The 23,547-nt window shown below is 45.7% G+C and overlaps 1 protein-coding gene across 1 annotated transcript in view; it reads left to right on the top strand.

Annotated features, from left to right (window-relative positions):
• The window catches only part of LOC119165357 (uncharacterized), a 33,730-nt gene extending 11,555 nt beyond the window's left edge, over positions 1-22,175 (top strand). The window contains exons 2-7 of the mRNA XM_075870454.1: positions 3,522-3,551; positions 4,535-4,666; positions 11,858-12,001; positions 13,323-13,486; positions 17,435-17,450; positions 21,843-22,175. Of these exons, the coding sequence (XP_075726569.1) occupies positions 3,522-3,551; positions 4,535-4,666; positions 11,858-12,001; positions 13,323-13,486; positions 17,435-17,450; positions 21,843-21,976 (620 nt within the window). The 3' untranslated portion in view covers positions 21,977-22,175. The remainder of the gene's footprint in view (positions 1-3,521; positions 3,552-4,534; positions 4,667-11,857; positions 12,002-13,322; positions 13,487-17,434; positions 17,451-21,842) is intronic.
• Positions 22,176-23,547: the final 1,372 nt, after the last annotated feature.

Here is a 23,547-nt window from a genome sequence, read left to right as displayed (position 1 = left end):
TACATACATACATACATAGATCAGATAGATAGATAGATAGATAAATAGATAAATAGATAGATAGATAAATAGATAGATAGATAGATAGATAGATAGATAGATAGATAGATAGATAGATAGATAGATAGATAGATAGATAGATAGATAGATAGATAGATAGATAGATAGATAGATGTGTATTACGCCAGGTAGGCACGTGTCATACAAGGCTTGCCCCCCGCCTCTCCCTTTTTCCGATAGGGCAAAAGCTCTCGAATCTTCGTCGTATAGACTTCAATACGGCTGCAATGAATTCGCTGAAACACCTCGTATATTTTTCATCTATACCTGCGCACTCTTGGCATCATATGGGAAGGGCGGTAATTACCCTCCACGTATTCTAGTCGCGAGTTGTTTCTTCTGAATCGTGTAGGAAAACCTGAGACCGGGACATTGTGTTGACGCGGATGGCTCCCGGTGTGTTTCGCGAAGTGATTTGAATGCGACTCGCTGGATGAAAGCTTACACTCGCGACGCTCAGTAATGGGTTCAACGACTTGCGGAGACTCTCGCCTCTATACTTGACACAGACATATGTCACCTTTTTTTTCTTACTTTTAAGGCAGCGGTTGCTCTAAAAGCTCCTTCATAGAAGTGTGACAGCTTGGGCTAGTTGGTATGGCATGACGATAGTTATAGCGCGAGAACAAAATGACGACACAGAGACAAGAAGGACACTGTCTTTCGTGTCCTTCTTGTCTCTGTGTCGTCGTTTTGTTCTCGCGCTATAACTATCGTCATTCATAGAAGTGCTCTAGAACAAGTGGAGACGCAGCAAAGGGAAATAAAAAAATGCAGCAAACAAGAATGTAAAAGCAGGAACCCTTTGCTGAAGCATCGTCATAGCGCGCAAGCAATGTGTGGAAGTTATAACAAGTCGTATACAAAGTTCTCCAAAATGACAACAAGCTTTCTATCTTTCTTCGTCTCTTCATTTTTCGTGTTTCTTTTTCGATTTGTACATTCTTCAATTGTGGCGCAATTGTGGTGACCAGTTGTTTATAGCTGCTAGCTGTACACTCTAAAAAAAAGAGCGAGTAAAAAAGGTGTCTTTTTGTCCCACAACAATAATCGTCATCTATATTGCGTTCCATCCTTGCGCTATCGCCCCGCGCCCAGTGCATTCCGCTCACGATCGACATGCCCATTATCAGGGTTACATTGCATTCTCGATAGGAAAGTGGCCAGCGCCGAGTTTTCAAGAAAGGAAGCGCACGCAAGCCTGATGATGATTTTTGTTGTGGGACAAAAAGACACCCTTTTTACTCAATATTTTTTTAGAGTGTATGACAAGGTTACTTGTTGGGACAGCTGTAGTTTTTCATTTTCTTTTTTCCCCAACTGTACAACACCGAATGTTAAAGAAATAGAAGAAGCTTGCACTGGCCCTGCAAGATTTTAAAGAGCGGAACTGTGCGATATAGGTGTGAACTCGGCTGATTCGCATTACAGGTACGAGAAGCAACGAAAGCGTTACTGACATATTCGAAGACTACGTGACTGACAGATCACCTGTGACACCGAGCACGGGACTTTTGGTGTGTCGGCGGCAACGAGAGTGGCCTTTCTGTTCTTTTCTTAAACATTCCCTCTTTCCATCTAGAGTTGCCAACAAGGCATAACACAACATATAACAGATTGCAGCAATTGTGACTCCAACCTCCATCTGGCCTTCATCGACGTGAAGCTTCGCTTATATGAGCTTCGGTTGGGAGTTCCCTTCACAAAGGCATACATTACGTAAACGAGAACGACTTAAGATGTTTGCGGCAGAGAAGAAAACATCGACCACTTGCTGTGTCACTGTCCTCGATTTTTCTCGGAGAGGCAAGTACTGTGTGACGCACTGCTGCGACTGGATGATCGGCCACTTTCCGTGCAGGTGCTACGACACCTCCGTCACTTCTCGATGCCCACATTGCAGTGAAGGTACTCTTGCGCTGTTTGAGGACTAACTGCTTGTGCGAACGCCCCCGACTTGCGATGAAGTTCTGCACGGGTCAGTGAATTACCTGCCCTATTCCCTCCTCTTTCCCCCTCTGTCAACTTCCTATTCCCCATTCCCAATCTCCAAGTGTAGAGTAGCCGATCAGAAGCTTCTATGGTTAACCTCACGGCCTTCCATTTTTCTGTATCAGTCTTTTCTTCTTTGTCTCTTTTACAACGCTGTGGCACTGAGGGTGGCAATTTCGACTTGTTGATATGGTAGTATGGTAATTGGTTGTAGTTCACACTAAGGACCTTTTGTCCTTATTCTGCGCCTTCGTTTGTCCGTGTTCTTTGTCTGCGCTGCCATCAATTACCATGCTGTGGCACCGGGCTGGATTCAGCGATTGGTGCATTTCAATATAGCAACACAGAAGACAACGCTTGGATGCATCAGGGTCAAGTTAGCACATGGGCTGCGTGCGGCGACTCACATGTCAATCTCCATGTGGCACAGCCGCAGGGTGATCAGCTGTTTCGATTCTTGAACACGTCAACGTCACTTTTGGGTAGAAGTAGACTTCAAAATGCCGCTTTATTTGGCTCCAATTAATCAGAAAAAAAGTGCATAACAGCTGCATTTTACTGTTACCTATGAGCCCTACGGGTCATAAACCTAGAGGTTTACGAGACGGGGTCAATTTGAATTGAAGACGACGCAGTGAGCAATGGAAAGAAAAATGATCGGTGTAACTTTAAGCGACAAGGGAAGAAAAAGCACAACGGGTCATGTAACAAGGGGGTTTAAGGCCATCTTACTCGAGATCAAGAAGAAATGCGTACGTCCGAGGCTCGTAGCGTGAAGTCAATATAACCGCTGGTCATTCAGAGTGATAGACTGGATTCCAGGCGAAGGCAAGCGCGCCAGGGGGAGACAAAAAGTTAGATGGGCAGATGGGATTATGAAGATATAGGGGGTAATGAGGACGCAGCAAGCACAGGACCACGTCGATTGATGGGACATAGAAGAGGCCATCCTAAAGTGGGCGTAGTTAGGCTGCTGCTGATGATGATGATAAAATAATTATTCAATAAACTAATGTATTGCAGGCAGTCAGGAAGCAGCTGCATTTACTATTTCACTATAATTAAAATAAGCATATGGTGATTTTACAGAGCAGTAATGTAAATGCGCGAAAAGCGCTTCGAACTCGGAGCGTACAGTGACTTGAATCAAATTCAACGAACTTTCACCAGTTTTCACAAGTTGGCTTTCCTTTGCTTCAAACACGTGCTCATCTGTCGTCGTAGCACATTCACAAATAACATCATTGTCAAATGAATTTGTTGTCACTTTAGTATAATGTAATAAACAAAGGCTATTTTGGGGGGTCGCTTCATGTCATGGGCCTTATTGGAAAGTACCCACAAAAGCAATAAAGCGTTTAAAGAGTCGTATCTGAGTTAGCTTAACCTGTCTGTTCGTCTGATTTTCGTTCATGGTATTGTAGACAAGAAAATTTGTTTTTTTTTCTCACTTGACTTCTTCATTTCAGCTTTCATCGGTGGCATTCACTCATACAGCAGTAAGTGCTTCAATTTGCATCTCTCAGCTTACAATGTCAGAACTGTATTGCATATTGAACCCGTCGACGAGGATTTGTCTGGCTAACATGGCTGGTATCGATTGGCCTGCTTGTGCCCAGTCAGGTACATCTTATGCCCATTATTCAGCTTTGTCTCACTGCCAAGATCTATAACAGGGGTTTGACTTCCTACCGCTACGGCTACATCTAGATATAGGTAATGCTAACGAAACCAGTGTGCGTTAGGAGGGCCTTTCGAAATTATTCCAAAGGCCCTCTCACCCGCTTCGCTTATCGCACTTGAGACATGCCGTACATAATGTACCTAAATTTAGTCGTCTTAAAATCAATCAATCAATCAATCAATCAATCAATCAATCAATCAATCAATCAATCAATCAGGAATAATTTATTTTCACCTGCACGTAGACGAAGTGAAAAAGGGGGAAGCCATGAGAAATACCGTAATCTCTTCGGCTTGAAAAAGCGCCAGTCCCCCAGGCCGATAGGGTGCCCTTAATATTTTCCGTTACATACGCGCTTCAACACAACTAGTTACGTAAAACCCGAAACTCGCTCTTAAAGCCGCCCCGCCGCGGTGGTCTAGTGGCTAAGGTACTCGGCTGCTGACCCGCAGGGCGCGGGTTCAAATCCCGGCTGCGGCGGCTGCATTTCCGATGAAGGCGGAAATGTTGTAGGCCCGTGTGCTCAGATTTGGGTGCACGTTAAAGAACCCCAGGTGGTCTAAATTTCCGGAGCCCTCCACTACGGCGTCTCTCATAATCATATAGTGGTTTTGGGACGTTAAACCCCACATATCAATCAATCAATCGCTCTTAAAGCCCCAAAATTATCAACCGTCAACTCGTTCGACAGTATGGTTTGATAGTTTGATATCTTGGCCGTCACAAGTGCTCTTTTGTCCATACAACGCCGTCTTTGTCATTTGTATCTCCTTTCTTTGAACCTTCGCGCCTGCGCAGTGGAGAACCCGTGCAAATACCACAACGACGCCAAGTGCAGCGAGGCGTGCACTCAGTTCAAGAAGCTGCCGCACGGGTACTGCCGGGGCGACCACTGCGAGTGCAGCACGCAAGCCAGGGCCGTGGTGGAGAGTGAGTCTCAAACAAGCGGCCCGCGAACATTCCTCCACCCCCCCCCCTCTTTCTTTATTTAGGAGCACGCAGCTTCGTCAAAGAGAGAGAGAGAGAGAGAATAAACTTTTGCTAGCGAATGTATATACAGAGAGCCTTCGTTGGATGGCGCCCTCAGTCCAGGAATTCATTGCCTTAACCCATTAGGGACCACTGTACCCACTGGACCAGCTGCTGCTGCTGTTCCTGCCCGCGTTAGCTGAGCAGTTAGCTGCCGGCGTTCAGCTGAGCTGCACGGAGGAATGCCCCCGTGGGGCAGAGCATTCTCATGCAGAGTGGTACACTGTCGTTACGGGTCCACTGAAGGAGTAGTAGAGAGTCGCATCAAAGCTATTCACGTAAGGCAAGGAAATGAATTGGTCCGCAGTTGCCGCCAAGCGACAGCGTCTGCTCTGTTAAGTGAGGAATGAGGAGGAGATACGTGTAACGGCTCCGTCGGTAGTACTCCAGCATCGCGTTGCAGTTCAGTGGTTCAAAGAAAAAAAAAACTCTTGTGACTTTTCCAAGGCGTAGCCGAACTGTCTTCCTACATATTATAGCGAAATGCTCTGTTCGGAGGAGTTCGGGAGACAGCACAGCTCTTAAGCATATATATATATATATATATATATATATATATATATATATATATATATATATATATATGTATATATATATATATATATATATTGTAAGATGGCGTCGAGTACACTCAAGACTCTCCTTTATTGACCCGAGTGTGAGCCCCACAACCTAAACTTGACTGGTGATGATGAGTATGTACAGATGAAAAGATGGGACGCATAAATAATGCTCACACTTATTTTCCCCGCGCACTTGAGCGGCCGGCCCGGCCGAGACTTAGGCGGGAAAGGTACGGCGCACAAAGGGTTTAAGACGCGAAACGTGGACTATCTCGGAGGCACGGTAACGACGGTCCGAGGAACCCTCGACGGGAGTAACAAGGTAATTGACAGGAGATGTTCGTTCACAAACAACGTAAGGTCCTAGAAAGCGAGACTGAAACTTTTCACACAATCCGGGTGTGCGAACAGGCGTCCAAAGTAGTACTTCACCTCCAGGACGGAAGGTGACGTCTCGACGAAAGCTGTCATAGCGTTACTTGTGGTCTTGTTGACTGGCCTCCGTGTTGAGTTGAGCACGTTGCCGGGCCTCAGCAAGCCGGGAGACGAAATGTTCTGGCGTAGTCGTCGACGTTTTTGTCATTGCATTGAAGAAAGAGGCGTCAATGGTGAATGTCGGCGCACGACCATAGACGAGGAAGAAAGGTGAATACCCGGTGGTTCGTTGAATAGCGGTGTTGTGTGCAAATGTTACGAACGGCAAGATATTGTCCCAATTATCGTGGTTCGGTCCGATGTACATGGATATCATGTCGATTGGAGTCCGGTGGAATCGCTCTGTCAGCCCATTTGTCTGCGGGTGGTAAGCGGATGTGGTCTTATGAACTGTGCCACAAGTTTTTAGAATTTCGTCCAGAATTGTCGACATGAAGGCCTTTCCTCGGTCACTTAACAACGTGCGAGGTGCACCATGACGCAACACAATGGCTTCTAAAAAGAAGGCGGAAACGTCTGAGGCGGAGCTAGTGCGTAGAGGAGCGGTCTCCGCGTATCGTGTGAGGTGGTCGACGGCTGTGACGATACAGCGGTGGCCCGCTGGCGTTACGGGAAGTGGCCCGACGAGGTCTATTCCGACAACGGCAAAAGGTGCATCGGGACATGGAATGGGTTGTAATAAGCCAGCAGGAGCTGAAGTTGGTCGTTTCTGGCGTTGACAAAGTGCGCAAGAAGCGATATAATTAGCCACAAAGGTAGAAAGACCAGGCCAGAACAAACGGCTCCTAACGCGGTTGTAGGTCTTTTGAAATCCCAAGTGTCCAGCTGATGGTTCGTTGTGCAATACTTCGAGAACTTGTTTTCGCAGCGAATGGGGAAGTACTGGCACCCACCGATGCCCATCCGCATTGTAAGTATAGTGCTGCAGGACATTGTTCTCTAGCTTGAACAGCCGTAGCTGACGACGTAGTCTGGCATTAGGTGGAGAAGGCGAGCCATTCAAGTATCCGATGATGCGGTTACAGTAGGGGTCGTCACGTTGGTACGCGGCAAATTGGGCGCTGTTGTTTAAAGGTAGTGACCCAGCAACAGCCAGGGGTGATAACGTGAGTGAAGAGGAAGCCGCTTGATCACCTGAGGGGCATTCAGGATGCGTGGTTGGAGGTGAAAGTGGCAGAGGGCAGTGAGAGAGAGCGTCAGCATCCTGATGCTGTTTGCCGGATCTGTACACAACGTCAAAAGTGTACTCTTGCAAACGCAGTATCTAGCGACCGAGGCGCCCAGACAAATTCTTCAGCGAGGACAACCAGCATAGGGCATGGTGGTCGGTAACCACAGTGAAGTGGCGTCCATACAGATAAGGTCGAAATTTCTGGATGGCCCAAACGACAGCGAGACATTCCTGCTCTGTTATCGAGTAGTTCTGCTCTGCAGGTGTTAGTGCGCGGCTGGCATACGCAACTACTCTCTCACGTGAAGTGTCGCGCTGGAGGAGGACAGCACCGATTCCGTGGCCGCTGGCATCTGTGTGCAGGAAAGTGGGTGCACTCTCATCGAAGTGACGGAGGACGGGGTGTGATGTCAAAGCACGCTTAAGGGCTTGGAAAGCACACTCGCACTCGTCAGTCCACGTGAAATCCGTCCCTGACGTCAGAAGCTTGTGTAAAGGCCCCGCAATGGGAGCAAAGTGACGGATGAAGCGGCGGAAGTAAGACGCCAGGCCCATGAAACTTCGCAATTGTTTTTGATTGCGCGGACATGGAAAACTAATTACGGCAGCAATCTTGTCGGGATCGGGTCGAACGCCGTCTTTGCTCACAAGGTGACCCAATACTTTGATGCTTGTGCTGGCGAAGTGGCACTTTTTTGTATTGAGCTGTAGGCCAGCGTTTGAAATGCACGTTAGAACTTCGTCCAATCGCTTAAGGTGCTGAGAAAAAGTAGATGAATAAATGACGATGTCGTCTAAATAACAAAAACAGGTTTTCCATATGAGACCACGTAAGACGGTATCTATCATGCGCTCGAATGTTGCTGGAGCGTTGCATAAGCCAAAGGGCATGACGTTAAATTCGTAAAGCCCGTCAGGCGTCGCAAACGCTGTTTTCTCCTTGTCTGCTTCGCGCATAGGTATTTGCCAATACCCGCATCGGAGGTCGAGGCTGGAGAAATATTCTGCGCCTTGTAGGGAGTCCAGGGCATCATATATGCGTGGCAACGGATATACGTCTTTTTTCGTGATCTTATTGAGCGCTCTGTAATCAACACAAAAGCGGACAGAGCCATCCTTTTTCCGGACCAACACCACAGGAGACGACCAGGAGCTGGATGAAGGTCGAATAATATCCCGTTTGAGCATGTCGGCGACGTTCTCCTCAATGATTTGCCGTTCTGCCGAAGAGAGACGGTATGGGCGGCGGCGTACAATGGAGCTGCCTTCGGTTTCGATGCTGTGCTCTGCAACGGAGGTGCGGCCCAGAACTTTGCAATGTACATCAAATGAAAGGCTGTGCTTTTGGAGAAGGTCTAAGAGGTCTCTCTTTTGCTCGGCAGTGAGGTGAGGACTTGTGGTGTCATTTAAGGTAACAGTGGTAGCCTTGATATCAGTAGTAGCAAACAAAGGCGGTGATTCTGCGTGAAGGGGGACCAGCGAAAAGGGCTCACTGTCAGCGAAGCAGCTTACAGCAGTGCCCTGGGGGAGCATCACTGGCGAAGAAGTTGGATTCAAGGCGGTGACCAATGCTTTACCGTCGTTAAACCGCACAAGGCCGGGTGCTATGGTAAGCCCTGCAGGTTTGGAGCGAACTGATGGAGCTATGAACACGTCACCATTAACTATAGTATCCGAAGCGATCGTTAGAAGTTGTTCATCTCCTGGCGAAATGAAACAATCAGTGGCAGCAACGAAACGGAAGTTGTATGGATCGACATCCGATGAGCTCTCAGTAGCTGACATTTGAATGACTCGCTGACGACACGATATGAAAGCTGATGCCGAAGAAAGGAAGTCCCATCCTAAAATTACTGTGTGAGTGCACAAAGGTAGTACAAGAAACTGAATGTGGTGAAGGATGCCATCTATGAAAACGCGGACTGTGCAAACACTTGAAGGCTGAATAGGGACTCCATCTGCGCAACGAAGGGGAGGACCATCGTAGGGCGTCCTAACTTTCTTCAAGCGGGTACAAAAGCCTGCACGAATTACGGAAAGTGATGCGCCTGTGTCCACCAGTGCCTCTGTCTGTATACCTTCAACATACACCAATAAAACATTCGATGGGCGGTCCGGAGGAGTTTGACGCAGTTCGAAAGATGCAGCTTTCCCTCCCGAAGCTGCACTGTTCAGTTTTCCAGTTGGCGGTCGGGAATTGAAGTAGAAGGTCGGAAAGGAGAAGAGGAACGCCGCATCGGTGAAGGTGAGCGACGACGTGAGAACCGGGAACTGCCAACTGGGTCAAAGTTCTGCGGAGACGGCGACCGACGTGTGCTGTTCGGATACAGCCGACGATAGGGTGGTCCAGTCGCGTAGAAGTCGTCCCGTTCAAGGTTATCGTAGCTTCGTCGTTCGTCTTGCTGACGGCGTCGGCAAAACCTTGAAATATGACCACGGATGCCGCAATAGAAGCAAGTCGGTCGCGAACTGCGCCAGGCGTTGTAAGGCTGGGAAGATGGTCGCGGTGCGAGTGAGTTGAGCGAACCATGCACTTCGGGCGCTGGTAGCTGCATTGGGCTTTGCTGTGGTGCAGGTGTCCTAGCAGCAACCTGAGCATACGTTGGCATGGCCACAGGATATGAGCTCGGGACAGGTGTGGCAGTCATCGAGGCCAGGCTCTGGTGGGGCGCAGGCGTCGTTGCAGCAACGTGAGCATAACTGGGCATGGGATGTGAACTCGGAGCTGGTGTACTAGTCATCAAGGCCAGTTTCTCCCTCACGACGTCCCGTAAACTAGTAGCAGGTGGCGTCGTTCGAATGTCAAGGTGGCGAGGTGAAGCCTGTGCATAAAGTTCCTCGCGGATGATACTGCGGATCAGTGCACGCAGCTCTGTTGTATGATGACTTGAGCTCAGATCAGACATATCAGGTTGTACCCGAGTGGTCTGAAGCTCCTCAAGGCGCTGACAGGTAGCGACAACATCGGCTACGGTTTGGGGATTTTGCACCACAAGCGCGTTAAAAGCGACAGTCGCAATTCCTTTTAGCAGGTGGCGCACACGGTCGTTTTCCGCCATATCGTTGTCGATGCGGCGGCAAAGGGCGAGAACATCTTCGATGTAAGAAGTGTAAGACTCGCCAGGGCGTTGAACACGTGCACCAAGCCTCTTTTTGGCGATATCCGAGCGCACTGACGGGTTGGCAAAAATTTGGCGGAGCTGACGTGTAAAGGCGGGCCATGTCGGAAAATCTGTGGCGTGGTTGAAAAACCACGTCTTTGCGACGCCGCTCAAGTAGAATGCCACGTGGGTGAGTTTTGCAGGCTCATCCCAGTTGTTGATAACACTCACGCGGTCATACTCCTCGAGCCAGTCTTCCACGTCCTCACCCGGAAGCCCTGCGAACAGCGGAGGATCCTTTTGAGGACTGGTGACCAGGTGAGAAGGGTTTCTTGGCGGTGGGAGCGGTGGCGAAGCTGGCACGCTGGACTGGGCGGCTTGCGACATTACCGGACCCAGGTCGTTTAAGCGGCGGCCTGAACGGAGCTCCAGGGATGTATTCTAGAAGACGCTGGGGTGTCCGACGCAGGAACCGGGCAGCACTCTCCACCACTTGTAAGATGGCGTCGAGTACTCTCAAGACTCTCCTTTATTGACCCGAGTATGAGCCCCACAACCTAAACTTGACTGGTGATGATGAGTATGTACAGATGAAAAGATGGGACGCATAAATAATGCTCACAATATATATATATATATATATATATATATATATATATATATATATATATATATATATATATATATATATATATATATATATATATATATATATTCAATGGTGTACGCCATGCGTTCATGTTGTTGTGAAACGTCACCATAGAACAAAAAAAACACAAATTTTTAGTCATTCTGCAGACTGGTATCAACGGTCTTCTCAAAACCTACAGATCGCCGACACATATGACCCATATATGAGGCATGGGAAAGGCATTCTTTTAAATGACAACGATAGGTATCATTTTCTTCAAATGCCACCCCCCCCCCCGGGGCTTTAACTTCCTTCACTATCACCCTTTACAATAGCTAACGCACAGTGCGTGTTAACTGTAGTGGTGTTATCTTTGACGTCGACGCGCTTATTTTTTTTAGAACCAAAAGAACTGACGCTGTGAATTTGGTCACGGGACGGGTGGGCCAATACTCTTTTCTTTAAGCCAACATAATTTGGTGCATCGTTTACAATAACAGCAAAGTCATGTAAAAATATATTCCTCAATTTTACCATTTCTGAATATGCTGTTCAGTTCAAAAAGTTTATTTTTCGGTCTTTATATATGCGTGTGAGCATTTCTTGCAAAGAAATCATCAAAAGCGAATATTGAAAGACGAATGAAATAAACAAACACACAAATAAATGATAAATAAATAAATAAATTTACATTCTACATAAAGTGTAATGACCACACGCAGTGGGCTTTATAACACTGAAGTTTGTGACGTCACACTTTCTTGCCAGCGATGTATATTCAGGTTTGTCAGTCGGTTATTCAGTCGGCGAAAAACTCTAATGGAAGGTCCTGATGATTTTAAGCCATCAGGGGTTTCCCTAGGGGCACCCCAGCATTCGCTACTATATATATGCGACGCCAGAGTCGTGGCGGAAACGAGGTGGCATTCCGCCCGTTTTTGGTGGACTGCTTTTAGTTGTTGGTGAGAATCGGACCTATCGAGTGCTTCTTACGATAACTTTGGCCCTGGTGACAGCTGTCTCTGAATGCGATAGTCAATTTCGCGCTATATCATGACCACACTGCAAACGAAAAAGTCACACAGGCAGGACAGAAAACGCGTGTTGTGTTCAAAGATATTCATTTTACGCGGGTCATTTACCTTCCTTTGAGCTTATGCCTTATTTTGGTGCTTCTGGCACGTTTCGCAGCCGCGCCGGACCCGTGCCGGACACAGGACACTGGCGCGTGCGTTGTGAGCTGCGTCGGTCTCTCCTTCGACATGGGCCAGTGCGTGGAGCAAATCTGCCACTGCCTAAACATGAACGACGAGCAGCCCGGCACTAGGCTTAACGGTGAGGCACTTTGGTCACAGGAGTGGGCGCTACTTTAGTGGAGTCGGCTGTCCTTCGCAGTAGTCAGAGCTCCTCCGAAGGATTCTGCTCAATGTGCTGCACAGGAGTCGGCTACTTCGCAGAGGTCAGCGCTTCTTCACAAATAGGGTGTGTCGGCGCAACCTTACAAGGGAGAGATGGCACATTTATCAATTTATGCAATCGGAGTGACGTTTGTCTTCATTACTTGAACGGGTATAATTTTTCTAATATGGTTTCATTTTTTACTTTGATTGTGTATCTTCATGTATATAGCGTACATTTACCTCTACTCATTATTTTTATTATGCTTTTTAATTTATGTCCTGTTTAGTATTCTCAGCAATGGTCATTATCAAGTTATAATTATCGCTTTTTTCGCGTGACTATTCGCTGCTGCCTGTAAGGTAGGTCCGTTCAAGCTATTTTTGACAGGTTTTTGCCTGAGGGCGCCCACAACTTTTTGTGTTGGAAAATAAAGTTCAAACCAAAGTAAGCTCGTCAGAGATAAGATTAACAAGAGGGATGTCACTGCGCGTTATGGGGGTATATTGTTTTTTTTTTTTCGTTTAGTGCATACTGCATACCACGTTGTCGTCCTTGCCGGACAGGCATACATAATTGTACACAAATCTAAGCATACATAGATATAAAAATGAATACACATACATTTGTATACGTACCTAATAAAAACGTAACAAAATCACAATAGAATGTTCATGCCGAAGAGTACATGTCAACCAGATCGTCACAGGTTCTAAGTGACGGTCTGGTTACGAGACATATACATAAATACGAGTCAGCTAGTTCACAGGAGTCAGCGTCACTTCATAGGAATCGCCATTCATGGTACTCGGAACGTTATTTTTTTTTTTCAAAAAGAAATCAGGGTAGGGGAAAAGAGTTGCTGCTTAAAACTTTTTCATAGTGCACCTGCAAGTGGTACAGAGTCATTTTGGTGGTTCTTTACTCGCTCGAGCAACAACTATAAAAGTTTGCTATCCCAACAAACATCTGGGGACAACTCGTAAACTTGCTGCGCTCTCAACGTTTCGTGTTTAGGGGACTAACAAGTTCCTGGAGCGGCCGCGTTCCCTTAAACCAATGTTGTAGAGTTACGCGTCATCGAATGCGAAAGAGTTAGCTGCTACGCTTACCTCGTATAACCTCGTGATTTATTGATATTGCGTTCGCTGATTAGCCTTTGCGGCGAAACTTTGATATATATATTTCTCAGACTTTGAAATTAATGCTACGAGAGGTTAAATCCTACAAGGGACATGTGATTTACGTTTACCTCCAGACGCCAGGGCAGCTGCTTCGAAAAAGAAGGGCGCCAGCACTGCGGTACAGCCCGAGCACAGGATTGCGCCCGATGTCCTTGTTCATCCACAACAGCCTCAGCAGCATCTCGGGAAACGGGTGATCAGTTCATCGCAGGAAACCTTCACCCCGCTACTACATTTGGTAAGGATGATTTGGTGAAGATAATCTTTGATTGGATGATACTTGGGGAGGATAAAGGTGTGTTGGTAAGGATGGCCTGGTAAGGTCGCGCTTCTCTCTTGAGATTGAATCTGTTTAGCTATAGTCGTTCCTTGTGAATCAGTCGCATAAAACTACTGTAAAGTCGACATGTATGGGCCACTGTGAGGCTTACCAGAAAGTTATCATCCTCCTAAACGGGTGTGATGTGCCGCAGAAGTTGGGTAAATTCCAGTACTCCACATTGGTAACCCTAAAAAGGGAGGCGGCTACAGTAAGCACAACAAAAAGGCTGTGAAGCGACTGCGGGGAGCCTATAGAATACTCATAACGATGAAATACTAAAAAGCAGGGAAAGCTTCGGTGGCTGCGATATCATCCCGGGGTGATGGAAGTCGTACTCTACTATGAGAGAGCTGAAAGTCGTCCCTTGGGCCTCACAGGTTCAGGGCCAGGGGTAAGAAGGTTGTGTGCTTAAAAAAAGTGCAACGATTTAAAGTTTTAGGTACTCTACTACGGGAGAGCTGAAAGCTGTCCCAGCATATACCAAGTGTGACCAATGTGTGTATAGAGAAAGGGGTTAACGATTTTCAGTACTTCGTGCTCAAATATGGGAGAGCAGTGAGCCGTCCCCAATTTAGCTATTTAACGATAATGCAAAAGGACAAACCACTGAAAAGGCTGCCAGTGAGCTCGAGTTTTACCTGGCAACCTTGTCGGATCAGACCGTGCTGAAAGAGCGTCTTTATGTTGCTAGTTTACTTAAGAAAGCCTTAAATTTAAGGCAAATCAATTAAAGATTGCGTCACCGATACTTTCGTGTTTGAGTTATTTAATCAGAAACAACTATATTTTAATCTATAGTTAACGTAGCTTTTAGACTAACAGATCAAAACTACTTCATTTCAAAGTGGGCACTACACCAGAAAATAACATGTTTCTGAGATGCTTGGAGGGCAAGGAGGTCCTTGTTGGAGGGCAAAAGCTGGCTTCACTATTGCTGGCAAAGCATTGCGGGAGCTTTCACTCTAGCAATCTTTTAGGGGCGAAGCTCCTTAGGCCGTGGGTCTTTCCCTCTTCTTTAGTAGTAGTAGTAGTAGTAGTAGTAGTAGTAGTAGTAGTAGTAGTAGTAGTAGTAGTAGTAGTAGTAGTATGTAGCCACCTCTAGTTAATGAGTTTTTCAATAGATGGTGTTGTGCGTATATGTCCTTGGCATTAATATAACTATGTGGCGTTAGTGTTTTTCGCAGCATATCCCCGGAGTGAACGGTCACGAGTGGGACGAAGCGTCCACCCGTCCATGCGTTCATCCATGCATGCACTCATCTGTCCGTCCGTCCATGCTTCTGTCCATCCGTGCATCCGTCCATCTGTGCGTCTGTCTGTCCGTCCATGCTTCTATACGCCCATCCGTGCTTCCGTCCGTCCGTCTATCCATGGGTCCGTGCCTCTGTCCATTCGTCCGTCCGTCCAGATGCACCAACGGATAGACACACGGACGGACGGACGGACGCTTCGGCCCATTGATCATCATTCACTCTGTGGATATGCTGTGATTTCTTTAATGCGGAGCATTTCTTGGTGTTTCGGCGTCGTCGGTGGCGCCGTCCACACCTTCTCTGCGCATGCTCGCGTCTGGCGTCTCGTGCCGAGCTGCCCAGGAAGACACTCGCAAATCTCTCACTCATCTCCCCCTCTCTCGCCTCGCAAGCCCTACGCAGACAGCGTCTGCTAGCAAAAGAAAAGACTGCTCGCGCTGCACAACCGTTCACTGGCCCTAGATCACGCATTCGGAATTCAGTTCCTAGCGTCTTCGCTCTCGCTTGACGTTGAAAGCAACCCTTCTCCTTCATTGAGTAAATAAAAATAATAAAGACGAAATAACAATAAAGCATTCACAAATCATACGCAACATTCACTCGATACCCACACCAAACTGCGACGCATTTACTCAACTTCCCACCATGAAAAGATGCGGGCGGCAATTTTTATTTTAAACTTTGGTTTTAACAACAGTCAAGCCGGAGGTTGTGCCAAATCGCGTAGACCAAGAAGCGGCACCTGGCTTAGACGTTACTGCACCTTGCTTGGCAATCACTTCGCACAGGTGTGCCTCGCTTCACATGAAAAGAAAACCACACAATTACGTCAAGAGAATTAGAAAAAAAAAGTCAGAGTAACACAGAAGGGAAGACATGGACAGCATGGACTATATGCCATGGTTCTCGGCCTTTTGGCTAAAATCGAAGTGCTCTTCAATTGGTATACCACCACCGTATGTGCACACACTGTTCAAAACGTTGTTTTGCAATTATTTGTCTTGGCTGTTAAGCTAAGTTGTGTGTTGTAAGCGCTGTGTGTTTGTTTCGCTTACAGACTTGCACCCTGCATGTTGTATCCTAGACACCTTTCAGAAATAAGGAGTAGCCGGTGTCCTTTTTGTGCATAAACACCTCTTTACGTTCCGTCAGTAAAAAAAGAAATAGAAAGAAATAGAGAGAAAGGGAGACAACGAATGTGATAGAAAGAAGCAGAAAGAGAGGGAGTGAGCAAGAAAAAATGGCAGCATGTCAACGGAGTGAATGATGGAGAGTGGGGCGAAGCATTCATCCGTCCATGCATCCGTCTGTGTGACCGTCCTTGCGTCTGTTTGTGCGCCCGTCCCTGCGTTCGTTCATGCATCCGCCCCTGCGTCCGTTCATGCGTCCATCCATGCATCTGTCTGTGTGTCCGTTCGTCCATTTATTCGACACTCCAAGTCCCACCATCTCGCATCTTTTCATCATATATTCCCCATATAGAAGCACCGCCATTCATTGGACATTTCAAGGACTAAACGAGAGGTGGCACACGCACACTTTCTTACGGCTTGCGCTTCGGGTCTACTTCCCACCTTCAACCACCTTGAGTTCATGGTATATACTAGTTCACTGTATTCATGGCACTGCGGCCCAATGCTCGCTAAACCTTTCTAAAACCAAGGAGGTTACGCCCAGCGAGTATAACGTAGCAACCTTTTCCTGTCAGATAGTGCTGAATGTACATGCCAGTGGCTGCTAATGTGAAATGAGAGACAGGAGGATTCAGCTTTTAATTTCTTATGGCTTGCGCTTCGTATCTGCTTACCCCCTTTAACCACGTCGAATTCATTCATGGTATATACTAGTTCATTGTATTCATAGCCCTGCGGCTCAACGCTCGCTAAACCTTTCTAAAACTAAGGAGGTTACACCCAGAGAGTATAATGTAGCAACCCTTTATTGTCCGATAGTGCTCAATGTACATGCCAATGGCTGCTAATGGGGATCGCAGCGTGCGCGTTGACTAAAAGCCGAATGCTCCTGTCTCTTATTCCCCATTAGCAGCCATTGGCATGTACATTGAGCACTATTTTGTTATTGTTAAACAACGCGCAGAAGAAATCTCTCACCGGCACCACCTTGGAGGGCAAATGTTATACCTATTTCGGGTATGTGCCACTGGTGGTTACGTACTACGAGGGATGCCCAAGCCACGCCATAAGGAGCTTCGCCCCTAAAAAGCATGACCTAGTCGTATAGCACAGTGAATAAGGGGGTGGTGGTAAAGAGAAGTGTTGTTGACAAGAATGGAAAGGAAGAGAGTAAGCCTACCAGCTCCTCTGTTTTCTTATGTATTCTCGCCACTGCAGTGCGTAACTGCCCAAATTTATTTTTACGTAGAAAAGATCTCTGAGAGACAGCCATGAAATTGGGTTCCTCTAAAGTGCAAAAAAAAAAGAGAGAGAGAGAGAAGTTAAAGTTGGTGCTGTCAATACACCAAACACGTTGGCAATCTAAAAAGTTTGGCTTGCCTTCCTTTCTTGACTATTACTTTCGTTAAGATATGGAGTGTCGGGGATCTTTGTGAAATGATGAAGTGTCTTTTTTTATTGTTTTCCTTGTCCCACAGCTCTCAGTTCCGAAAGGTGAGTAATAATGCTACTTTCCTAAGCCTTGTTTGTTTTGATCCGTGTAATGTGCGCGTTCTCAAGCGTTTCTGTTTTTTTATTTAATTTCCTGGCCGGAGACTCTTAGAACTATGAATACCTTAGTGCGAATCAACAGACGGCAAATGCAGGTTTCACGTCAAACGTCGACTTTTTCAAACCAGCTCATCTAATTGCTGCTGTAAATGCGAGCGTGGTAACGTAGGTTGCATTTTTCCTGGAGTGCTCAATCTATGTATGCAAATGAAAAAAAAAGACAAGAGCGAATTGTCAAAGATATTAAGTACTGTGTTTTGGATTTTCTTATTTTGTCACAAACACGGACGAAAGTGAAAAAAAGCTTATTCGGGCTCCCTGTAACATAACAAACAAACGTAACTTGGTCGTGACCACCAAAGCATCTACTAGAAAACGCAAGCATTTTCTTAGAATATTTCTTGGCATGAACCATGTTAAACAACTATTTGTACTTAGCAGTCATGAACAGCTATTTAGGAAGCGGCGGGTTATTAGTGTAGTATGAAATGAACATGGACAGACGTGTGTGCTTCGGAATTTTCTTGTGTGAAGCGAACTCTTTCCGGTCCATCGCTCAGTCATTTTATAATTTGCTTCAAGTTCGTACTTCACAATTGATTTCTTTACAAGTTTGCTTATTTCGAGTAACCATTTCATGGCTTTTATTAGGGGAATGGAGAAATAAATTTTTTCATGTGCTATATACCTCAATTTCTTCACAGCAGTCAAGGCATAGCATAAAAGAGAAACGCAAGATCGAAACGTATCCACAATAGTAACATTAACAAAATTCTCATAGTTAGCAACGTCCACAATCACCACGGCTTGCCTCTCTTGGTGAGGCGATGCCTCATGTGGTGGAGGACGTTGCTTGTGATGTGACAGTTTGTAGTAGCGTCTGGTGGAATTCAGTATTCGCGTTATATCACACCCGCCTGACAATATTCGTGGCCATGCTGGAATGCTGCTACAATGTTCCAGTGCGATCACGGCCAATTTCATTCACCCGCTCACCCAAAACGTATGTTAAAAAAACGATAAAGTGAAATAACACTTTTTGTCAGAGTGAAAGCGCAATGTATCACAATGTCTAAAACAATATTGTTATCAACCCTACTTACCGAGAAATAGGGGTAAATGCACAAGAACACACGCGCCACGAGTAGGACGTTCGCAAAATAATCCCGATTACGCCAGACTTACAATCTACAATCAATCACTAGTAATTGAAGTAGCTGCACTAAATTAAAAACCTTCCCTGCATCAAGAGACGTAATAAAATGCTGCTTGTTCGTTTTTGGTTGATTCTCGGAAAAACGAACCGCCTAACATTACTAGAGAGAAGAATGGCGCGGCTGGTTCCAAAGTTCAATTCTCGCCTGGTTAAACTGGACAGGTCGTGCCATCTAGCGGGACCTAGTTGAACAAATCACGGCTACCATCTCGGAGGCCATGGCTAAAAATTGTTCTATGGCCGTTGTTGCTGCTGTGGCTTTCACTACTTTCCCTTTGCTGCTTGCTCCTTCTAGTATCAGCGACCGCGCAGTGAAGCCGGGCAAGGTTTTGCACGGCGATAGTTACGTGAGACGGCTACTTTCAGGCGGAAGACATGAAGCGCGCTAACGTGAGGTGAACCACTAAAACGTGATTTTACTTCAAAATAAGCACTTCTTTGGCAAAATAGCACTACTATAGTTTCTGGACTGCTATTTCAACAATGAATATCAACTTACTATTTTCCTTCAGTGTCTTTTTAGGGCGAAAGACTAATGGCCTATACTCGGAGCCTTTCACCGTCTCTACGTCCGTACCCTGGAATGGCGCCAGCTGTAGCTTCTTTCTCTCACACTCTAAGCAATCAAATGATGGGACAGCGACGCGTGGGGGTGTGCGTTACTTTTGAGCAAGGCCACTGTGAGGGGCATCAGCGACGAACATCGCTTGTTTTTGAAGTGTTTCGTAGAGTTATACGGGAATGTCAATTTTTTTTTTAGATTGTGTCACTGCTTCTCATCGAGACAATTGTAAAAGCCATGTGTACTTACATTGGTTGATCGAAAACTATCGTCAAAGTGACCAGATAAGCAATTAAATTAGAAATTTCTGGTGAGGGGATAGTTGCGTGTGGAATGGGCAGCGAAAGTCTCTTAGTTTTTACTAATACTTCTGTGGGGTTCTTTCAAAGGTCGGTTCTATGACAGCTGTCCTTGCACAGATCGCGAGCCACGGAATGCTTTATTCAGCCCACTCCACAAGCTATACTCCAGCAACTTTACGACATATGCTTAACCATTTACAGCGGAGTGTCGTGAATTCCCTACACACCGAAAAAAATCGAGTAAGGATGTCACAAAATGTGTGCCGCCTTAAATGCCAGACTCACGCCGAATGTAGCTTTCAGCAAGAAAAATGAAGCGTCATCTCGTCCAAGGTATTTTATGCTAGAACCAGTTTTTTTGTAGCTGATGGCGAAGAGTACGAAGTGCTTGATGTTCTTGTTTTTACTGACCTTGTGGCTCATACCCACTGTGGGGGGTTGGCCAAGAATTGAATGGTCTTCTAAAATATTATTAAATTTTAGAGTAAAGAAAACTATCAAATGAAAACGTCACAAAGTTTAAAACGAATTGTTGATGCTCCCTGAAATGTACCTACTATGAAGTTTTTGTATTAGCATTGAAGGACTCTGGTATTAGTAATAGATAATAACCTCGATCAAACCCTAACTTTAAAAAAATAAGAAAAGTTGCAACCGCTCTCATTTCGATCTTTCTCGCCTCAGTGATGTAAGTTGTACCTTCAATAATTCAGCTTATTGAGTGTGCACCAATGAGGTTTTTTAAACCTCCTTTGTGTGCGCATACACAAAAGGGAGCACACGACATGCTACGTAGTTCCGAAGTACCCTTTTTGTGGCAAGGTGCTGTCTTTTGTGGAACATGGAGAATTCGCGACATACATAAAAATATGCATTACAGGCGCATTTTAGATGATTCAACTGCGTAATCATTCAAAAGGTTCCCATTTACAGCTTTAAAGTGAAGAAAATCCTCATGTAGTACGGAAGTTTTATAATTCGGGCATTAAAGGGTCAATGATACACAGCGTCGTGTGCGGACGTGTTTCTACGCTAGTTGTGTATACTTTAGCTCCTACAGTATACTGTCCACAGGACTGTAAAATGCAATGCTTCGTATTCACAAACACCCTATTGTTACTTTTCGGTCACCCAGTGAATTGTCCGCGTTATTGCAGCAGAAAGGACGTTTCTGAAAACCATGACCGAAAGATGAACGGTCCTTCTAGTAACCTCTATTCAAAGCAAGCAACTGCCACGCATTTTATCGACCATAACTTTTAAAGGCGGATCTCTTTAAGCTTTGCGAAATCCTCTGTAGCGACCACGAAACCAAAGTGCATATGTGCCAAGTAGTCCCGACATAGCATAACCATTCAAGTATGGTAAAGCGAGGGGCTGGGGAAGTGAAGTACAATGATGAAGAGAAGTGATGCCAGAGTGAGGGTGAAGGAGAGAAGAGAGGGTAAAACGTGAAGTAGCCTTATGTAGTAAGTTTAACAAGGCGATGAGAAAGGAGGAAAAAGAGAGAGGCTGAGGGCGAAGCGTATCACAAGCATACTTAGTTAAAGAATAGCAAGGGGTGGGAACGGGAAGTGAGTGTGGGGGAATAACAGGAGAGGATAATATATAAGGACATAAACAAGAAAGATGAAAGAGGGAAGAAGAAACAACAGAAAGAAAGATGACAGAAAGAAAGAAGCTGAAGATGAAGGAAGTTGCGAAAGTTCATTTGATGATGATGATGGGTGATGATAACGTTGATGATAATGATGATGATGATGATGATGATAGCTCATTTGTGTGCATCTCACCCACTCTGCGCGATTGCCCAAGAAATGAATAAATTTAGGCTTGTCACATAAGAATTGTATAAGTAACACATTAGAGAACATTTATAAATAATGATGCGAATTCAGGTACTCGAGATTAAAACCACCCTGATTCCTTGTAAAAAAAATTCCTTCGGCGGAACAGAGATCTGCGTCCGTCAGGCGGTGCCACATGTTTGCCAGTTCCACTCGTCTTCTGAAGTTTAACAGACTCGGAACAGGCTTCGATTATAAAGTTATTGCACTATCATTGTAAAAGATGCCGGACGCCATTATCTATCTATATGTTGTCCGGGCTTGACGTTGCAATGTTTTTTTTGTCTCTCGCAAAGGAACGAGGCACAATGAGGAAATTGATGATGGGGCGTAGTTCATTTCCCAGAATACCAACGCAGTATTGCGGTGTTTCTGTATTAATTCTTTATTTTTTGTATACGAGCGCAGATCAGTACGACATGGACCCGTGTTACCGAGGGACGCAGGAGCAGTGCAAGACGCATTGCGGGAAGCTGCACTTCAACCAAGCCACTTGCGCGCTTAACGTTTGCTGGTGTGGCAAGTCGACCTCGAAGAGATGACCGCTTGCGACTATTAGCCTTGCGCGCTTTGACCACCTCTGGTGCAGGAAGATTTTGCGCCGTCATTTACAGTTCGAGATGTGGTAATAAAGTGGCACCGAAGAGAAGAAAACAAAAAAAAAAGAGACGACATTAGAGCTGCAATTATACATAATCGTTCTACTACAAAAATGAAGGCTACTGTAATTCTTGACTTAGGTGCCTGGTAATCGCGGGTCAAAATTCACATTCCGTGCACGGTGCAAAGTTCGCGTGGAGACGCGGATGGGAACGCGAATACACCGTTGTATAGCGTGGTTTCCCAAGCGTAGCACGACACACCAACTTTCCCTGTGCAAATTTCCTTCCGCAACTTGCAGCCGCAAATTGTCCACTTCCCAGGTTAATCGGTTTACATCCTCGAGTGCTGCAAATGACGTGGATGCTTACATTACGTAATGGATTTTCTCAATCTCTAAATGCGATTAGAGTTGGTTTTTGGTTAAAAAAAATGACTAAAGCAGGTATGAGGGGAAATATGAAAGGTATAACGCTATTTTGGAAAGCTTAATGAAACGCCTGAAATATGCCAAAAGTTTCGACCACCTGTGGTTCTTTAACGTGCACCTAAATCTAAACACGCGGGCCTCATGCATATTTGTCTCCATCTAAAAAGCGGTGAAAAAGAGAATGAAAATGGTCGTATCTGCACGGTATAGCAAGTATAGTTTAAGTGTGCATACTGTAGACGTTGAAAAGAGTTCTATAGGCCATCCAAACACAAAACAAAAATGACGTTATCAAAGTCATGTTAAGCCATAACAAACACAGGAGAACGGCTTCTGTTTGACGGAGTCCAGTTGCTATTTGAAACCACGTCAAAGCACTCAGGTCAAGAGTTCTGGCTACTTGTGTTCAATGTGTTGGGCGGAATGTCTTATGCGATCACTCGAAGCATGGCAGCACCATGATACCTTGAAGGAATATAGTCGGTTTTCTCGTCGTCTTGGTCGCTCGTTTCAGCGCAGTGACTTGACTACTAATGAGTTCACATTTCGGGTTTTCTTTATATAAAGACGAATGTAGACATGTCTGATCTCGGTTACGAGTTGTTCCAATGGTCCATGCCTCAGGAATGCCCTAAAACTTTTCGCATCGGTGATGTTTTTACAAGGTTTTCGGAAGACGCGCTAAACCGGAAATAAGTGCTTCATCCGAAGTGCTTCAACCTAAAACAAAACGTCTCTCGATGCTTGGGCCAAGAAAAAAAAACAAACAAAAACAAAACGGAACCCATGCATCCTTGCGAAGCGAGTCATAATCGAGCGGAAGAGGCTGTGAGTATCCTATGGGTAAGGAACTGTACGTTGCCCGGGTGTTGCCTATACCACATTTACAATTGAAGAGCGGTATAAGCTGTCCTTATGTCTCTTCAGCAGTAATGTGTACAATTGTGCACATTAACCTCGGAGGCACGTCACGCACCGTGTGTTTCCCCAAATGTCTTAAAACGCAGTGCGCACACTCGTGCAGTCATCCTGACTAGAAAGCTAAACTCGGGAATGTTTGCAATATGTCGCACAAGGTTCTTT

Source organism: Rhipicephalus microplus, chromosome 8, assembly GCF_043290135.1.
Source record: "Rhipicephalus microplus isolate Deutch F79 chromosome 8, USDA_Rmic, whole genome shotgun sequence".
In the NCBI taxonomy this organism is placed as follows: domain Eukaryota; kingdom Metazoa; phylum Arthropoda; class Arachnida; order Ixodida; family Ixodidae; genus Rhipicephalus; species Rhipicephalus microplus.
This window is presented reverse-complemented; position numbering and strand designations above follow the sequence as displayed.